The 20,534-nt window shown below is 46.5% G+C and overlaps 1 protein-coding gene across 1 annotated transcript in view; it reads right to left on the reverse strand.

The window, feature by feature from the left end:
• Nucleotides 1–13,287: 13,287 nt before the first annotated feature.
• Nucleotides 13,288–20,534, reverse strand: part of LOC126470082 (ubiquitin carboxyl-terminal hydrolase MINDY-3 homolog) — a 91,283-nt gene continuing 84,036 nt past the window's right edge. The window contains exons 9-10 of the mRNA XM_050097593.1: nucleotides 20,352–20,534; nucleotides 13,288–13,481 (exon numbers count right to left, since the gene is read on the reverse strand). Of these exons, the coding sequence (XP_049953550.1) occupies nucleotides 20,388–20,534 (147 nt within the window). The 3' untranslated portion in view covers nucleotides 13,288–13,481; nucleotides 20,352–20,387. The remainder of the gene's footprint in view (nucleotides 13,482–20,351) is intronic.

Below are 20,534 nucleotides of genomic sequence, written 5' to 3' on the forward strand. Positions count from 1 at the left end.
AAGAAAAGACTGATGTGAGTGGATACTGATCTAATGAGGACCATGTATGACAGTTACCAATTCTGCCAGAAAGATGCTGTATCTACTAGGTAGGGAGTGTTGCTCATTGCTCCTGGTACATGTAGAGGTGTAGCCTGTTTTGACTTCAACTATTGAGCCATGAGGAACAACTGGTAGAAAACTGAAGGGTCTATCATATCCTTTAGGTCACCTGGAAGAATCAGACAAATTTGGTGTAAGATATGGAATGTGGGAGTGTTCTCAAGTCAGTCATGAGAGGATCAACAGGAGACAAGCTAAAGTTGAAACAGATACACACTGAGTTTGCTTTTCTGAAGTCCTGTTTTGTAGTAGGAAAGAGAAGGTGTTGATTTGGATGTTCTGGATGGTTACAAACATACATGGCACATTGACGATCCGTAAGGGAGGTTAACAGGAAGCTGTGTATGGGACTCATCCAGAAAGCACAAATCACAAGCCTGGTTGATTGGATCTAGGAGTCACAATGCTTAGGGCATCACTGACTCATGGGCCAGGCTACCATAATCTAACGTGATAAAATTAGAGCATTGCAGAGTTGTAAGGTAGTGGAACATTACACACTGCATGGGGTGTTACTGAGGCAACATAGGACACTAAGTTTTAACTGGCATGTCCACATAAGCTGTTATATATAGAGCAACCAAGTTAGCTTATCTTCAAATATGAGTCCTAAGAAGCAGTATCTTTTGAACACGTTAAGCAGCTCATAATGTAGGTAGGGCTCTGGATGCAGTTGAGTGGCTCTATGTCAGTAAAAATTCATAAATGCAGGACAAAGGTTTTGTACTGGTAAATTGGAAGCCATGTGCAGGTGCGCAACATCCTCTTTTCCTTATGGCAAACCTAATGTTGGGAGAACTACGGTAGTTGCAGCAGTCATAACAGTGATGAGACTAGACATCACACTGTCTCTGCCAGTCCATTTATTTCTATTAAGATGAGTGTCACACTCAGGACAGAGTCTTGTGGGACTGTTTTGCTGTATGTGAAAGGCACTGTAGTAGTTACTGACTCAGACCAATAAGAATCATTATGACCTATTCAAGATAGGTTGTAAGGCTATGGTTGTGCCATATGGGACCATGTTTTGCCATAAGGCTTTACACAGATCAAAGAAGACAGCAATGACACACTGATGGTGGGTAAAAGCAATTATAATACTAAGCCTCAGAGTATGTGATAAGTAGCAGACCAGCCGTCCTTAATTCTGCATTGAGTTAGACAAGAGAACTTTTGGGTACAGCAAAGACATCAGCTTACCATGCACTAAAACCCAGTGAAAAGGATATTGGTAGGACAGATTGGTCTGTAGCTATCTGCATCCTGCAGTATCTTCCCTGGTTTTTCAGAACTGGGATAATAATCCTTTCCCTCCCCTGGGAGAGTGAACTTTCCCTCAAGTGAAATTCAGTTGAAAATAGCAAGGATTTGGTGTTTGCATTTTACAGGTTGATAGTGTAACATTTGATTATGTATTACATCAGGGCCTGGAGCACATTTTCTGTGCATTGAGAAGTTCCAAATCAGAAAAAGTAGTGTTATAGGGTTCCAAACATGATTTAACAAAAGACAGGGTGACACAGGTGACAGGGTGACTTGAGGGTGGTTGCCAGGCACCACTTCCTCGTCATCATCACTGTTGTTACCATGATCACATCATCATCATCATCATCATCATAATATTTGGATCTGGTAGTAGTAACCAGATAAGTCTGGCAAAGATGAAGAGAGTGCTGTTCTGGGGCCCAATGTCCACACCTCTTCGACCTGCTAGTTGTCAGTAGGGCACTGGGTTGTGGGGGTTAGTATAGGAGGACCATGAGGGAGCAACCCTCTGCTAGGGTTTGTCAGTCACATAGAGGATCTCTATTCTAAGGGTGACGGGAAACCTGAAGTCTCCGGCAAAGTGTACAGGCAAACGGGGACATGGTGAACAGGAGGTCCCTCCTACACATGAACAGATCAACAACGGTGGAAGCTTCAGCCTGCTGATGAGGAGACGGGGGGGAATATTCATTCTCATTGTAGATTATGAAAGGGTTACTTTTTTGGAATAATAGACTCATCTAGACAAGGTAAAGGTGATCATCTTACTCCTGGCTTCCTGAAATGTAAATCAAAGATTTTGAACTCTTCTTGTTGTGATCGGGGAAGGCAAGGGTGGAGGGTGGGATGGGGAGGGTGGGGGTGCACCTCACCACAGTCATGTGTGGCGAGTTGGTTGTACACAGGGGGCATCCTCATCATGTATTCATCATCCACAGCCTCTATAGATAAGGTCATTCATGCAACTAGACAACATGTGGCCAAATTTCATACACTTGAAGTGCCTGACAGCAAATCATACACAGCATTTTACATCACACCAATAAACCATAATCTTAGCTTCATCTGACAATAACTCACCCTCAAAACACAGAATAATTGCTCACGTGTCTACTTTTTCATCTTCATTCGACAGGATGTTCTAATCAATCTACATCCATTCTGCATTTTGTTCACTGAAGTTGCTTCACAATACTTCTCTTCAGTTTCCTCTGGAAACAGTAGTAGGTTGATATTTGCAAAAGATACACTGTCAGTTCTAGTACGGACCAAGAATTGGCCCACATATTTCCCTCCTTGCTGAGAAGGTTGGTTTTCATCTCAAGTCATGACTAATGAGGGGAACATATTGTGGTCATAATCTTGTCCGTTAAAGTAAGTAGATCAATCTGATGAGACTGCTGGAGCCTACAGCCACCAGTATGGTTTAGATTTATTCTCTTTGTTGTGATTGATCTGCCATGATGCTTTCCACTCTCACTGGGGGCTCCCTCCATCAGTACTACCCTGCAAAAAGAACGACCACCTACAATATGGAGGTCATTGCCACAAGTTCACATGCCCAAACATGGCAGACATATACTCCTCAACATTCAGGGGGAGGAACCAGCACAGGTGCCAACAGTATGTTTCCTGTGCATTCACAGGGCCTACTACCATGTGGAGACCTGACAAACCACTCCCCTCACTGCCACCCACACATGGACTGACCAGATGCATGACTATGCCAGATACTGAGTGACCACTTCTGCATAACCAACACTACTGTTAAATTTTGAAAAAATAGAGCTCAAACCTGGAAGAAGGGGATATTTGCAAATTAACTGAAGAGGGTAAGGATATAATGAAAAGGAAAAGTTGAGTAAAAGAAAGCAGAGAAATGAGTTTGGGAATATTTGATATCAAATCACACAAACACTGGAGTTAAGTCGAAGGAAAATAAATAGTCAAAGAATATTATTGCGGCAGAGGAAAATGAGAAATGCTACTGTGGCTTGATGGCTCAGTGACTTGCTGCCCTTGCCCTCACCATATGTGCACCCACAAAAGAGCTGTGAGCTCCCAGATTCCAAAGGGCACAGGGGATGTAGTGGGGTATTAGAAGACTGGACATCTCAGGCTATGCTTAGAAGATATCAAAGCACAGCATAGTATCAAAAAGGTTAAAGCCTAATGTATGTAAGACACCCTGCAGTGCTTACATGGCCTATTTCTTAATGAAGTTGTCTTTAGTAGCCTACTATATATTTGTGAATAGTTCTTGCAGAAACACTGTAAAAATAAGATGTTTAGGCTAGAGGTCACCTCTGTAGATTACAGGCATTACCACTTGATTGTTTTATCTATAAATGGCAGTTCTGTTTTGATGTTATTGTTTGCAATTCTTTATTCAGAAATATTTACTGATGATGAGCTTGCTCCTGTGAATGCACAGGAAACATACTGTTGGCACCTGTGCTGGTTCCTCCCCCTGATATTTCTCTATGTCTGAAGTAAAAACAGTTCATGAAGGAAGAAACCGTACCATGAAAAAGATAGAAACTGATGTTTATGTGTTGACGAAAAATGCAAGTAAGTGAACGAAGTATGGCATATGGAAATTTATTTTTGACGGTTTATAATAGTCACAGAAATCAGAGGAAAGAATACTGCAGCTCCTAACTTTTTAACTTGAAATACATGAAGAGGCTAATATTTTTAACCTTAATTCCTACATCTGATTTCTCTAACAAGTGTTGAGGTCACAAAAGGCCAATGATGTTTACAGCATTCAATGCCCCATACATTATCTACCATGCAACCATACTATTGACTGCTACTGGCAATATGGGGCAGGACCGGAGGTATCTGATGGTGAGCACAGCTTAAGGCTAAGGAGCACAGTTGAGCTGCTTAGTCGACAAGTAGCTCACAACAGTGCTTGTGGTTTCGATACAAAGCAGAGCAATGGCAATGGTAAATACGCCAAACATTGCATTGTATCTACAACAGTTGCTGAAGCTGACATTTAACCAGAAAGGAACCTAATGAATTTTGCAGAGTGAGAAAGTAGTGGCAGATGAAATGTCAGTGTTTCTGCAAGATGTGTTAGTGGAATGCAGACAATACCCTTAAGGGGTACAGTGATAAATATGGGCTTAACAAATGAAAGTCGTATTGAAATAGATGTCGAGCCATGTAGTTCATCATCCTTGTCAGACGGGGAGCCACAAATTCCATTTCCAATAAAACGTAGGACACTCATCGCCGAAGGAGCAGATACTAGACAAAATGTTGTACATGGAAAATCATTCACAACATAGTAGAAAAAACAATTATGAACAGATTTCAAATAAGTCTGCTACAATAAGACTATGTAGTGCATAAGAAAAAGTATGGGTATTCGGCAGAGGACAAGGCATACTTGTTACAGAAACTGGTGATTGCATGTTTCAAGGATGCTCAATACAATTTACAGGATGTACATGATAGTGACCTACCACATTATGCACATCAAATTGTGCACGACATAGATTACAGTGATTTCAATGGAAGCAGTAGATGGTTGCATAACTTCAAACATTGCTACAGAATTGGAAGTTATAAGGTAACAGAATTTCAAACAAAGCACCGACTTCATGATGGGCAGCAAACTGTGGAATCGGTCCAAAAATTTGTAGATGACATACCCAAACTTATCCCATCACTGAGCAAGAAATTTATTTTCAACTCCAACCAATTGGCATTTGAAGAGGAAATGCATATGAAAGGAACTTTACAAATTAGAGGTACCAGTAACTTGCATCAAGATCAACTAACATCAATGCCTTAATGCATTCGTATGCAATTATGACCACTGTTAATCTGGATCATAAATTGGCTGGAAACTTATTTATTGTTATGTGAGAAGTTGGAGGTGCTCTGCTTTACATGTTTCCACACTTCATTTAGTTAGCTGGATAATTCTTCAACAAGCTCATCATTGCTGCTTTTTGCTGTTGTTACAAAGTTATATATTTTGATTGTTCAATGAACTTTTTCCACTTGCACATGCCCCTACAGATGAGCTAATATTGTCCTTACCTTGTCAGTTTTCAGCAATCTGTATACTTGCTGTAGTAATTTGGAAGTAAAATAGGAATCTTTGTCAGTAATTAGAGATCGTAAGCCACATTTCAAAACCAAGTCTTAATCACATGTGCCACATCTTAGTCCCTGCAGATTGGCCCAGGATTCATGTCATTAACAGCTCTCTCAAGAAGCAGTATACAATAGTCAAGGTATAACAATTTCCATCATTTGTTTATGGTATGGGACCTAAAATAGCAAGAGACACTCATTCAAACGCTTTAATCATTTCTGAAAGTTCTTGCAGTGGTACTTTAGTTTTTCCTGTGATATTCTGCTGTCCAGACGAATCACCAGTGTAAAATATAAACAAGAATCTTGTTTCCAGTTCGACCATCAATAGATATGAGTTACTCTTGGTTAGTTGTTCTTTTGTCACTGTATCCTGCCAGAAGGCTATCGTGATATTCTCATAACACTACTACTCACAGGCTTTCAGGTACAAAGATGCAGTTCCCTTTAGCAGTGCTCTTGTGATTATTCCATCAACAACTTCAAATTTAGAATTTTGTTTCCAAGATTGACACAAGTCGGCCTCTTGCACCTTCATTAATTTTTCTTCTTTGCCAGTTTTGAAACACTCTTACTTTCTTACTTAATCCATCAGCATTGCTCTCATTAGGCAGACTATAATTTACTACCTGCTCATCTTGCTCTTTCAATCATATCCTGTGAATCCACATTTGACACTGTTGCAACAGCAGTTCCTTGTTGTTGTCCCACTTCTGTGTTATTCATATGAGTAGTGCTTACTGGAACACGCAATTCCTCACTCGGCTCTTTTTAATGGGACTAGCAGTTGCAGCTAAACACTAATGCCTCTGGTCCAGCAATTACCTTTCGCCAGTGCCTCTTAACAACATAATTCTTCCGTGCTTTATCATTTTCACATCAATATACATAAATTTCATGTTTCCAGAAGAACGCATTCAAATTCAGCCAAACCCACATCGACTGAATGGCGTAAACTGCATCACTGCATAGCTTGCATGGTATCTCAGAAGCATTATGCCCCTTTGAATCTGACCTTCAGAGTTTCTATTGTAGCAATAATTGCTATAACAAAATCAGATCTCTCTTTCTGCTACACTTATCCGAGTATGGTTAGCTACTCCAAAATCTGACTCCCACTACATCTTCGTAGTGTTTTTCTCTCCTTCTTGTCACTTGCATTTCCACCATATATTCATCTTGGTCTATCCTGAAGTTAATCACAACTTCTCTGTAATTCAATTACCATAAAAACCTGTAACTGTACAGCTCAGCTACATGACAACATCACAAGAAATTTGTGCCCCAGTGTCAATTAGGAAATGGTCATTTTGCCCAATGTAAATTGTGTTAATGAGCAGACCTCTGGAACAGTCATAAGTGTCCAGAATGAGATTTTCACTCTGCAGCGGAGTATGTGCTGATATGAAACTCCGTGGCAGATTAAAACTGTGTGTCGGACCGAGACTCTAACTTGGGACCTATGCCTTTCGCGGCCAAGTGCTCTACCAACTGAGCTACCCAAGCACGACTCATGCCCCCTCCTCATAGCTTTACTTCTGCCAGTACCTCATCTCCTACCTTCCAAACTTTACAGAGGCTCCCCTGTGAACCTTACAGAACTAGTACTCCTGAAAGAAAGGATATTGCGGAGACATGGCTTAGCCACAGCCTGGGGGATGATTCCAGAATGAGATTTTTATGACGATGTGTGGCGGAGGGCAATTTACATGCCACTGTCATTACCTCCCTTTCCTGTTCCAGTCACGTATGGTTCTCAGGAAGAACAACTGCCGGAAAGCCTCCGTGCGTACTCTAATCTCTCTAATTTTACATTCGTGATCTCCTCGGGAGGTATAAGTAGTGGGAAGCAATATATTCAATACCTCATCCAGAAACGCACCCTCTCGAAACCTGGACAGCAAGCTACACCACGATGCAGAGCGCCTCTCTTGCAGAGTCTGCCACTCGAGTTTGCTAAACATCTCCCTAATGCTATCGTGCTTACCAAATAACACTGATGAAATGAGCAGCTCTTCTTGGATCTTCTCGACCTCTTCTGTCAACCCGACCTGGTACGGATCCCACACTGATGAGCAATACTCAAGTATAGATCGAGCGAGTGTTTTGTAAGCCGCCACCTTTGTTGATGGACTACATTTTCTAAGGACTCTCCCAATGAATCTCTCAACCTGTTACCCGCCTTACCAACAATTAATTTTATGTGATCATTCCACTTCAAATTGTTCCATACGCATAATCCCAGATATTTTACAGAAGTAACTGCTATCAGTGTTTGTTCCGCTATCATGTAATCATACAATAAAGGATCCTTCTTTCTATGTATTCCCAATACATTACATTTGTCTATGTTAAGACTCCGTTGCCACTCCCTGCACCAAGTGCCTATCCGCTGCAGATCTTCCTGCATTTTGCTACAATTTTCTAATGCTACAACTTCTCTGTATACTACAGCATCATCCGCGAAAAACCGCATGGAACTTCCGACACTATCTACTACGTCATTTATATGTATATTGTGAAAAGCAATAGTCCCATAACAATCCCCTGTGGCACGCCAGAGGTTACTTTAACGTCTGAAGACGTCTCTCTATTGAGAACAACATGTTGTGTTCTGTTTGTTAAAATCTCTTCAATCCAGCCACACAACTGGTCTGATATTCCATAGGCTCTTACTTTAGCAGGCGACAGTGCGGAACTGCATCAAACGCCTTCCGGAAGTCAAGGAAAATGGCATCTACTTGGAAGCCTGTATCTAATATTTTCTAGGTCTCATGAACAAATAAAGTGAGTTGGGTCTCACTCGATTGCTGTTTCCGGAATCCATGTTGATTCCCACAGAGTAGATTCTGGGTTTCCAGAAGTGACGTGATATGCGAGCAAAAAACATGTTCTAAAATTCTACAACAGATTGATGTCAGAGATATAGGCCTATAGTTTTGCGCATCTGCTCGACGACCCTTCTTGAAAACGGGAACTATCTGAGCTCTTTTCCAATCATTTGGAACCTTCCGTTCCTCTAGAGACGTACGATACACGGCTGTTAGAACGGGCAGCAAGTCCTTTCGCGTACTCTGTGTTGAATCGAATTGGTATCCCGTCAGGTCCAGTGGACTTTCCTCTATTGAGTGATTCCAGTTGCTTTTCTATTCCTTGGACACTTATTCCGATGTCAGGCATTTTTTTGTTTGTGCGAGGATTTAGAGAAGGAACTGCAGTGCGGTCTTCCTCTGTGAAACAGCTTTGGAAAAAGGTGTTTAGTATTTCAGTTTTATGCGTATCATCCTCTGTTTCAATGCCATCATCCCGGAGTGTCTGGATATGCCGTTTCGAGCCACTTACTGATTTAACGTAAGACCAGAACTTCCTAGGATTTTCTGTCAAGTCGGTACATAGAATTTTACTTTCGAATTCACTGAACGCTTCACGCATAGCCCTCCTTACGCTAACTTTGACATCGTTTAGCTTCTGTTTGTCTGAGAGGTTTTGGCTGCGTTTAAACTTGGAGTGAAGCTCTCTTTGCTTTTGCAGTAATTTCCTAACATTGTTGTTTAACCACGGTGGGTTTTTCCCATCCCTCACAGTTTTACTTGGTACATACCTGCCTAAAACGCATTTTACAATTGCCTTGAACTTTTTCCATAAACACTCAACATTGTCAGTGTTGGAACAGAAAGTTTAGTTTTGATTTGTTAGATAGTCTGAAATCTGCCTTCTATTACTCTTGCTAAACAGATAGACCTTCCTCCCTTTTTCTATATTTCTATTTACTTCCACATTCAGGGATGCTGCAACGGCCTTATGATCACCGATTCCCTGTTATGCGCTTACGGAGTCTAAAAGTTCGGGTCTGTTTGTTATCAGCAGGTCCAAGATGTTATCTCCACGAGTCGGTTCTCTGTTTAATTGCTCAAGGTAATTTTCGGATAGTGCACTCAGTATAATGTTACTTGATGCTCTGTCCCTACCACCCGTCCTAAACATCCAAGTGTCCCAGTCTATATCTGGTAAATTGAAATCTTCACCTAATACTACAACATGCTGAGGAAATTTATGTGAAATGTATTCCAGATTTTCTCTCAGTTGTTCTGCCACAAATGCTACCGAGTCGGGAGGTCGGTAAAAGGAGCTAATTATTAACCTAGCTCGGTTGTTGAGTATAACCTCCACCCATAGTAATTCACAGGAACTATCCACTTCTATTTCACTACAGGATAAACTACTACTAACAGCAACAAACACGCCACCACTGGTTGCATGCAATCTGTCCTTTCTAAACACTGTCTGTGCCTTTGTAAATATTTCAGCAGAATTTATCTCCGGCTTCAGCCAGCTTTCCGTACCTATAACGATTTCAGTTTCGGTGCTTTCTATCAGCGCTTGAAGCTTCGACAGTTTACAATTACAATACCGATTGCTGCTTAGTCCCCGCATGTCCTGACTTTGCCCCGCACCCTTTGAGGCTGTTGCCCTTTCTGTACATGCCAGAGGCCATCTAACCTACAAAACCGCCCAGTCCACGCCACACAATCCCTGCTACCAGTGTAGCCGTCTGCTGTGTGTTGTGGATTCCTGACCTATGCAGCGGAACCTGAAACTCCACCACCCTATGGCGCAAGTCGAGGAATCTGCAGCCCACATGGTCACAGAACCGTCTCCGCCTCTGATTCAGACCCTCCAATCGGCTCTGTACCGAAGGTCCGCAGTCAGTCCTGTTGACGATGCTGCAGATGGTGAGCTCTGCTTTCATCCCGCTAGCGATGACTGGCAGTCTTCACCAAATCAGATAAACACCGGAAGCCAGAGAGGATTTCCTCCGATCTATAGCGATACCCGTCATTGGTGCCGACATGAGCGACCACCTGCAGATGGGTGCACCCTGTACCCTTCATGACATCTGGAAGAACCCTTTCCACATCTGGAATGACTCCCCCCGGTATGCACACGGAGTGTGCATTGGTTTTCTTCCCCTCCCTTGCAGCCATATCTTTAAGGGGGCCCCATTACGCACCTGACGTTGGAGCTCCCAACTACCAGGAAGCCCACCCTCTACGACCGCCCGGATCTTGCAGACTGAGGGGCAACCTCTGGAAGAGGACAAGCAGCCATGTCCGGCCGAAGATCAGTATCAACCGGAAACAGAGCCTGAAATCAGTTCATCAGGAACTGCAGAAACCTTCCGTTCAGCCCTCCGGAATGTCTTTCGCCCCCTGCCACACCTCAAGACGACCTCCCACTCCACCACGGGTGAGGGGACAGCCTCAATGTGGGCAGTATCCCAGGCAGCCACAGCCGTAGTCCGATCGGAGGATGCGAGGGATGAGCTGCCCATCCCCAACGAACCCCAGTCCGGACCCCCACAGTGATGCCCACTGGCAACAGCCTCAAGCTGTGTGATCGAAGCCAACACTGCCTGAAGCTGGGAGCAAAGGGTGCCAACACTGCCTGAAGCTGGGAGCAAAGGGTGCCAACTCAGCCCGCATCCTAACACAGCAGTCGCAGTCCCTATCCATGCTAAATACTGTTGTGCAAAGAATGTCTGAACTTATCTACAGAGAGCACAAACAATTCGACACAACATTTAAACAGTTATTAAAATACAAGACTGCCTAGTAAATGCAATAATGCTACTCCTTGCACAATGCTGACACTGCTCAGCGACAGAAGGCTAACTGTACTGTCAGTAACGTACAAAGACTATTTAAATAAAATAAACAAATGACAGACGACTACGCAACTTTACACGTCACAGATATTAAAATGCAAATCTGCACCTGCTAATTACGAAACTACACACTGATTTGACGGATTTAACTAAACAAGTGCGCTAAGAACACTCGAACAAATTTTCAACTTTACTACTGCACGCCACTTGCTGCTACTTGCGCAGTGCTGACACACTGCTCGGAGGCAGAAGGCAAACTGTCAGTACTTAAGTAATCGAATTGAACTGTTTAATTTTATTATTACCGTTATTAAAATAGTAATGAGAGCGACCATAACTGTACTTTAGATCTGCATCTGAACGACATCAAAACATTCCAATACATTTCACTCTACTTGAAAGCACCACCAACATTATGAAAGATACGAGAGTGAAGGAAAAGCTTATATTTCTATATTGCACGTACCACCACCCGACCGCATAATTTTTTAATCAGAGTATTTCAGATATTGGTTTCATATTAAATTGTTTTAAGGTACAATGCACCCTCATGTTTTGAAAGTAGTTTTTTTTTTAACTATATTCAAATTTAAATTAAGGAAAATCTGTACCAAAAAGCTACATATCTCTTACGAACAAGAGAAGATCCCGATATTACCATCATACACCGAAGTGACAAAAGTCATGGGATACCTCCTAATATTGCGTCAGACCACCGTTTGCCCAATGTGGGGCAGCAACTAATGTGGCATAGATTCAACAAGTCGTTGGAAGTCCCCTACAGAAATACTGAGCCATGCTGCCTCCATAACCTTACAGAATTGCCAAAGTGTTGCCAATGCAGGATTTTGTGCACAAACTGATCTTGATTATGTGCCATAAACATTCACTGGAATTCATGTCCGGCAATCTGAATTGTTTGAATTGTCCAGAATAATATTCTAACCAATTTCTAAAAACCGAGTGATTGGTGCATTGTTATCCATAATAATGACATCGATGTGTGGGAACATTACGTCCATGAATGGCTGCAAACAGCCTTGAATTTACTGGCCCTAACAATTTCCTGTCAATAATCGGTCCACACCGCGCCATTATGGAGCCACCACAAGCTTGCACAGTGTCTTGTTGACAACTTGGGTCCATGGATGTGCACCACACTAACTTTACCATTAGCTCTTACCAACTGAAATCGGGACTCATCTGACCAGCCCATGGTTTTCCAGCCTAGGGTCCAATCGGATATGGCCACGAGCCCAGGAGAGGTGCTCAGATGTCATGCTGTCAGCAAAGGCACTCCCATTAGTTGTCTGCTGCCATAGCCCATTAACACCAATTTTCACTGCACTGTCCTAACATACGTTCATCGTATGTCCCACACCAATTTCTGCAGTTCTTTCATAGAGTGTTGCTTGTCTGTCAGCACTGACAACTCTATGCAAATACCCCAAATGCCACTGCACTGTCTGTGGTGAAAGGTAATCCTCGAAATTTGGTATTCTTGGCACTGTGGATCTTGGAATATTGAATTCTGTAACCATTTCCGAAATGGGCTGTCCCATGTATCTAACTCCACCATCCATTCTGCATTCAAAGTCCACTAATTCCCATCATGCGGCCATAATCACGTTAGATATTTTTTCACACGAACCACCCGAATACAAGGAACACCACCACCACCAATGCACTGCCCTTTCATACCTCTTCTACATGATGCTACTGCCATCTGTATATGTGCATATCATTATCCTGTGACTTTTGTCACTTCAGTGTAATGTCAACAATAAAATTCAGAAAGAGATACTCTTGTTCAGTGTTTAAAAGTGCTATGTGTTTCCATGTACTTTTCATACAATACTTTTGTAAACTTAACTGACTAAATTATTCACACAGAACCAACAAAGGCAGAACCAACAAAGGCAGAACCACTTTACAGAGTGACAACTACATAACACATGAAATGAAAGTTTGAAAATGTAAGATAACTTTAAACAGAAGTATGCTGCTGGATTTATCCACACCAAGGAAAGAAGGAAGTTTAAGGTAAACCATCACACTGACAACGCTGTGTTTTGGTCCTACTTAAAAGTGTATTTTTCAGTGGGGCAAATCCAAATCAATAACACACAGAACACTAGTGTTGAGATATTTATTTGTAAAAATGTTCTTTCAGAATGTTATAAACACACTTTAAGAGCACCAATGCCCTTCTAACAGCATGAACGAAACTGGAACTGGGCTATACATTCTGCTGTTTTTCCACCTGCATATGAACCTGGAATAGATTATCTTCTGCTGTCACCACTGCCATTCAAAATGTAAATCTCCCCTGTAAATAAACGAATAATAAAAATCAAAAACAAAATAATTGCTTCAGTATTTTTCATAAACATGGATTAATTTCTGGACATAAGAGTTAATATTTTTTCTTGCAACTCCTACAATTTAAATCAGTTCCCAATTTTCCTTTTACAGAATTCAATGCCCAGAAATTTTTAAAAATAAAAAATTATTTTCTTCTTTATGTTTTGTGTATCATTTAAAAAAAAAGTAGTGGCAATTTCACCACCTACAACACCAATCAATAATTTGATATCTTACTGTGGTCTGCCTGTAGTTTCTTAGTTTAATGCTTGGATTAGTACATTTTCTTTGGATGATTTTATATAGTTTCATGCAGTAGGAAATTGACAAAGACTGCTGCTTGTTTGTGAATATAATGCAAGTTGGTGGTTATCCAGAAACAGCTGGAAGCTGCACTGGTGATGGCTGATGAGCTTAGACTGCTGCCCTAAGCTGCAGGGACATATACGTCCCTGAGGTGAAAACACACACACTTCCAATGCCTTTAGAATATCTTGAAAACTTTGATGCCGCTGCATCATCTGATGCAGATCATCAGACTGATTTGTCCTTACTCAAGGGTGAGTGGTGGACTGTTGTGGGTTCAGCTATCCCTATGTTGAAGACCAGTGCGGGAACTGTTTTTATGGCAGCCGCCTTAGTCCTTAACAACAAGTTTGACGTGCTACCCAATGTTGATAACACGCCTGAGCTGTACAAAGTCGGGAAGAGGAGGAGGCAGGAGGGAGGAGGCAGGAGGGAGGAGGCAGGAGGGAGGAGGCAGGAGGCAGGAGGCAGGAGGCAGGAGGCAGGAGGCAGGAGGCAGGAGGCAGGAGGCAGGAGGCAGGAGGCAGGAGGCAGGAGGCAGGAGGCAGGAGGCAGGAGGCAGGAGGCAGGAGGCAGGAGGCAGGAGGCAGGAGGCAGGAGGCAGGAGGCAGGAGGCAGGAGGCAGGAGGCAGGAGGCAGGAGGCAGGAGGCAGGAGGCAGGAGGCAGGAGGCAGGAGGCAGGAGGCAGGAGGCAGGAGGCAGGAGGGAGGAGGGAGGAGGCAGGAGGGAGGAGGAGGAGGAGGAGGAGGAGGCAGGAGGAGGAGGCAGAGGAGGAGGAGGAGGCAGAGGAGGAGGAGGAGGCAGGAGGAGGAGGAGGAGGCAGGAGGAGGAGGAGGAGGCAGGAGGAGGAGGAGGAGGCAGGAGGAGGAGGAGGAGGCAGGAGGAGGAGGAGGAGGCAGGAGGAGGAGGAGGAGGCAGGAGGAGGAGGAGGAGGCAGGAGGAGGAGGAGGAGGCAGGAGGAGGAGGAGGAGGCAGGAGGAGGAGGAGGAGGCAGGAGGAGGAGGAGGAGGCAGGAGGAGGAGGAGGAGGCAGGAGGAGGAGGAGGAGGCAGGAGGAGGAGGAGGAGGCAGGAGGAGGAGGAGGAGGCAGGAGGAGGAGGAGGAGGCAGGAGGAGGAGGAGGAGGAGGCAGGAGGAGGAGGAGGAGGAGGCAGGAGGAGGAGGAGGAGGAGGCAGGAGGAGGAGGAGGAGGAGGCAGGAGGAGGAGGAGGAGGAGGCAGGAGGAGGAGGAGGAGGAGGCAGGAGGAGGAGGAGGAGGAGGCAGGAGGAGGCAGGAGGAGGAGGCAGGAGGAGGAGGCAGGAGGAGGCAGGAGGAGGAGGAGGAGGAGGCAGGAGGAGGAGGAGGAGGAGGCAGGAGGAGGAGGAGGAGGAGGCAGGAGGAGGAGGAGGAGGAGGCAGGAGGAGGAGGAGGAGGAGGCAGGAGGAGGAGGAGGCAGGAGGAGGAGGAGGAGGAGGCAGGAGGAGGAGGAGGAGGAGGCAGGAGGAGGAGGAGGAGGAGGCAGGAGGAGGAGGAGGAGGAGGCAGGAGGAGGAGGAGGAGGCAGGAGGAGGAGGAGGAGGCAGGAGGAGGAGGAGGAGGCAGGAGGAGGAGGAGGAGGCAGGAGGAGGAGGCAGGAGGAGGAGGCAGGAGGAGGAGGCAGGAGGAGGAGGAGGAGGAGGAGGAGGCAGGAGGAGGAGGAGGAGGAGGCAGGAGGAGGAGGAGGAGGAGGCAGGAGGAGGAGGAGGAGGAGGCAGGAGGAGGAGGAGGAGGAGGCAGGAGGGAGGCAGGAGGGAGGAGGCAGGAGGCAGGAGGGAGGAGGCAGGAGGCAGGAGGCAGGAGGCAGGAGGAGGAGGAGGAGGAGGAGGAGGCAGAGGAGGAGGAGGAGGCAGGAGGAGGAGGAGGAGGCAGGAGGAGGAGGAGGAGGCAGGAGGAGGAGGAGGAGGCAGGAGGAGGAGGAGGAGGCAGGAGGAGGAGGAGGAGGCAGGAGGAGGAGGAGGAGGCAGGAGGAGGAGGAGGAGGCAGGAGGAGGAGGAGGAGGCAGGAGGAGGAGGAGGAGGCAGGAGGAGGAGGAGGAGGCAGGAGGAGGAGGAGGAGGCAGGAGGAGGAGGAGGAGGCAGGAGGAGGAGGAGGAGGCAGGAGGAGGAGGAGGAGGAGGCAGGAGGAGGAGGAGGAGGAGGCAGGAGGAGGAGGAGGAGGAGGCAGGAGGAGGAGGAGGAGGAGGCAGGAGGAGGAGGAGGAGGAGGCAGGAGGAGGAGGAGGAGGAGGCAGGAGGAGGAGGAGGAGGAGGCAGGAGGAGGAGGAGGAGGAGGCAGGAGGAGGAGGAGGAGGAGGCAGGAGGAGGAGGAGGAGGAGGCAGGAGGAGGAGGAGGAGGAGGCAGGAGGAGGAGGAGGAGGAGGCAGGAGGAGGAGGAGGAGGAGGCAGGAGGAGGAGGAGGAGGAGGCAGGAGGAGGAGGAGGAGGAGGCAGGAGGAGGAGGAGGAGGAGGCAGGAGGAGGAGGAGGAGGAGGCAGGAGGAGGAGGAGGAGGAGGCAGGAGGAGGAGGAGGAGGAGGCAGGAGGAGGAGGAGGAGGAGGCAGGAGGAGGAGGAGGAGGAGGCAGGAGGAGGAGGAGGAGGAGGCAGGAGGAGGAGGAGGAGGAGGCAGGAGGAGGAGGAGGAGGAGGCAGGAGGAGGAGGCAGGAGGAGGCAGGAGGAGGAGGCAGGAGGAGGCAGGAGGAGGAGGCAGGAGGAGGAGGCAGGAGGAGGAGGCAGGAGGAGGAGGCAGGAGGAGGAGGAGGAGGAGGCAGGAGGAGGAGGAGGAGGAGGCAGGAGGAGGAGGAGGAGGAGGAGGAGGCAGGAGGAGGAGGAGGAGGAGGAGGAGGCAGGAGGAGGAGGAGGAGGAGGAGGAGGAGGCAGGAGGAGGAGGAGGAGGAGGAGGAGGCAGGAGGAGGAGGAGGAGGAGGAGGAGGCAGGAGGAGGAGGAGGAGGAGGAGGAGGCAGGAGGAGGAGGAGGAGGAGGCAGGAGGAGGAGGAGGAGGAGGAGGAGGCAGGAGGAGGAGGAGGAGGAGGAGGAGGCAGGAGGAGGAGGAGGAGGAGGAGGCAGGAGGAGGAGGAGGAGGAGGAGGCAGGAGGAGGAGGAGGAGGAGGAGGCAGGAGGAGGAGGAGGAGGAGGAGGCAGGAGGAGGAGGAGGAGGTGGAGGCAGGAGGAGGAGGAGGAGGAGGAGGCAGGAGGAGGAGGAGGAGGAGGAGGCAGGAGGAGGAGGAGGAGGAGGCAGGAGGAGGAGGAGGAGGCAGGAGGAGGAGGAGGAGGCAGGAGGAGGAGGAGGAGGCAGGAGGAGGAGGAGGAGGAGGCAGGAGGAGGAGGAGGAGGAGGCAGGAGGAGGAGGAGGAGGAGGCAGGAGGAGGAGGAGGAGGAGGAGGCAGGAGGAGGAGGAGGAGGAGGCAGGAGGAGGAGGAGGAGGAGGCAGGAGGAGGAGGAGGAGGCAGGAGGAGGAGGAGGAGGCAGGAGGAGGAGGAGGAGGCAGGAGGAGGAGGAGGAGGCAGGAGGAGGAGGAGGAGGCAGGAGGAGGAGGAGGAGGCAGGAGGAGGAGGAGGAGGCAGGAGGAGGCAGGAGGAGGAGGAGGAGGAGGCAGGAGGAGGAGGAGGAGGAGGCAGGAGGAGGAGGAGGAGGAGGCAGGAGGAGGAGGAGGAGGAGGCAGGAGGAGGAGGAGGAGGAGGCAGGAGGAGGAGGAGGAGGAGGAGGCAGGAGGAGGAGGAGGAGGAGGAGGAGGAGGGCAGGAGGAGGAGGAGGAGGAGGAGGCAGGAGGAGGAGGAGGAGGAGGAGGCAGGAGGAGGAGGAGGAGGAGGAGGCAGGAGGAGGAGGAGGAGGAGGAGGCAGGAGGAGGAGGAGGAGGAGGAGGCAGGAGGAGGAGGAGGAGGAGGAGGCAGGAGGAGGAGGAGGAGGAGGCAGGAGGAGGAGGAGGAGGAGGCAGGAGGAGGAGGAGGAGGAGGAGGCAGGAGGAGGAGGAGGAGGAGGAGGCAGGAGGAGGAGGAGGAGGAGGAGGCAGGAGGAGGAGGAGGAGGAGGAGGCAGGAGGAGGAGGAGGAGGAGGCAGGAGGAGGAGGAGGAGGAGGCAGGAGGAGGAGGAGGAGGCAGGAGGAGGAGGAGGAGGAGGAGGAGGCAGGAGGAGGAGGAGGAGGCAGGAGGAGGAGGAGGAGGCAGGAGGAGGAGGAGGAGGCAGGAGGAGGAGGAGGAGGCAGGAGGAGGAGGAGGAGGCAGGAGGAGGAGGAGGAGGCAGGAGGAGGAGGAGGAGGCAGGAGGAGGAGGAGGAGGCAGGAGGAGGAGGAGGAGGCAGGAGGAGGAGGAGGAGGCAGGAGGAGGAGGAGGAGGCAGGAGGAGGAGGAGGAGGCAGGAGGAGGAGGAGGAGGCAGGAGGAGGAGGAGGCAGGAGGAGGAGGAGGCAGGAGGAGGAGGAGGCAGGAGGAGGCAGGAGGAGGAGGCAGGAGGAGGAGGCAGGAGGAGGAGGGAGGAGGAGGAGGGAGGAGGAGGAGGGGGGGAGGATTAGTGTTTAACATCCCGTCAACAAACTGGTCATTAGAGATGGAGCACAAGTTTGGATTACGGAAGAATGGAGAAGGAAAGTGGCTATGCCCTTTCGAAGGAATCATCCCAGCATTTGCCGTAAGTGATTTAGCGAAGTCACGGAAAGCCTAAATTACGATGGCTGGACACGGTTTCAACTACTGTCCAGGCATGGTAGGAAAGAAGACAAATGTGATGTATACTTTATATGCTTGCCACAACATCTCATCTGAGATGTGGAGGAGTAGTAAGAGAAAACAATGTGGTATTTGCAAGTGGCAGAAATATCTATGGTGAGGTCTCAGAATTAATCCCATATAAAAAATTAATAATGGCTACATAGTATAAGGAACACAAATATGGCTGAAATCAGAAGTGAGTAGTAGCACACCACCAAATTCGGACTGCAATATACATCACAAGGTTAAGCTAGACTAGTGGTTCTGATCTTTCCCTACTTAATATCCCTTTGCTGCCTAGTAATGGTGGCCAATGATCCCCTATACTCTGTATTGTCATTAAAGTCTTTCTATTTTAAATTCAGTCAAATTTTACCTTGCATACAAACACTCATTGTATGAAGTATTGCCATAATCATAGATGGGAAAAAATGGGGAATTTTAAAATAATTCCTAACTTTTTATATTTTGATAAATTTATTCACGGCAAACAATTTTTTCAATAGTTTCAATTAAATATTGCAACATACACTCTGCTACAGCAATCTCAATATTGTTGCTAAATGGGTGATCCACACCAAGTCTGTTGGGGGAATCCCGATGTCAGAACTTTGGGAAGTCATTTTTACTCCTATTCATGTGAGGGTATTAATTACAAGACAGAACACCTTCTCACTTCTATTTAAGTATAAATTCTTATGTAATAGTGTTAAAAAAATTTCCAGATTTTATGTCTTAAGCTGTTTTAGTCTGATTTTTAAACTAACTGCTAACCATAATGTTTTAATACACAAAACTGGATTCACTTGCACATATTATTGTACAAATGTTGATTAAATTAAATTTACTCCCATGTTCAAAACTAAAATAACAATCACCATGACGGTGTGTCTGCTTTCACCACCCCTTTCCATTCCACTGCCCCCTTGAGAAGTTACGGTATGTCACATTAAATTTCTATTCAATCATTGAGTTGCAAGCTGATCTGATACTACATAAATGGCATCAATTAAAGAAACACCTAAAATCACTTTTCCCTTTCAGATGAGCAGCAAATATATCTGACATCCAGTAATATGTGACCTAATATGCACTACATGGGAAATACAGAAACCATATTCTCCAATGCAAACTTAAATTATAATCAACATAACGGTGACAAATAACGAAAATGTTAGTCGATTGTCAAGTAGTGATGTAAGACTACAAGATTTGAAATTGATTAAACGAACTCACAAACAGTTTCCTCAAAATAGCTCAAGAGCACACTGCAGCGCAGCTGTGCAGTGTAAAATATGATCTGTTACAATAAGACTGCAGTATGGCAGAAAACTGCACTACTTTGCAGGCAGTAAGTCAATGTGGGCTGCATCATTGGACACCACATCTAATAAAATTCAATAGTAATTTTAAATGCTGCAGTAGTTGTGCTATATTTTCTGCTACATCAATGTGTGCCTGATTTTGACAGTGCAGATACAATAGGCAGTGTACCTACCTACATGCAGGTTTTAGTACAATGTCTTATCAGTTTGCTGATTATTAGTTTGTTTTCTGGATATGCTTTGATTACGTTTGAATTGGTTACACTAAACATGTGCCAATTCTGATTGATAACTTCAGATTTCTTTAAGCTTACAACGTTGACAGTGAAATCGAGGCAGGTGTTTTCTGTTTGCCATAACTTTCCTACAAACTGTACTCTTGTGAATGAAGTGGGTTAGAGAGCTCTTAGTCTAATTACCATTCTTTTTCCGTACACTTGTTTCTCTCCTCTTAGCAACTTCTATACATTATGCAACAATTAAAAGTTTAAAAAATCTGAACAAGGAGTTACCTCTCATAACTGCCAACATTTAAATACGATCAATCCTTAGTTCAGGGATGGTGTTACACCCTGCTGCCACTGTATTTCTATATTCTGCCATTTTGTCTGTAGACATGTTAGCATAGGATTGCTCTCCAGAACGCATCTAATGTCACATTCAAGGAGAACAGCATGGCCCTCTTGATAACAAAC

Source organism: Schistocerca serialis, chromosome 3 (assembly GCF_023864345.2).
Source record: "Schistocerca serialis cubense isolate TAMUIC-IGC-003099 chromosome 3, iqSchSeri2.2, whole genome shotgun sequence".
Taxonomy (NCBI): domain Eukaryota; kingdom Metazoa; phylum Arthropoda; class Insecta; order Orthoptera; family Acrididae; genus Schistocerca; species Schistocerca serialis.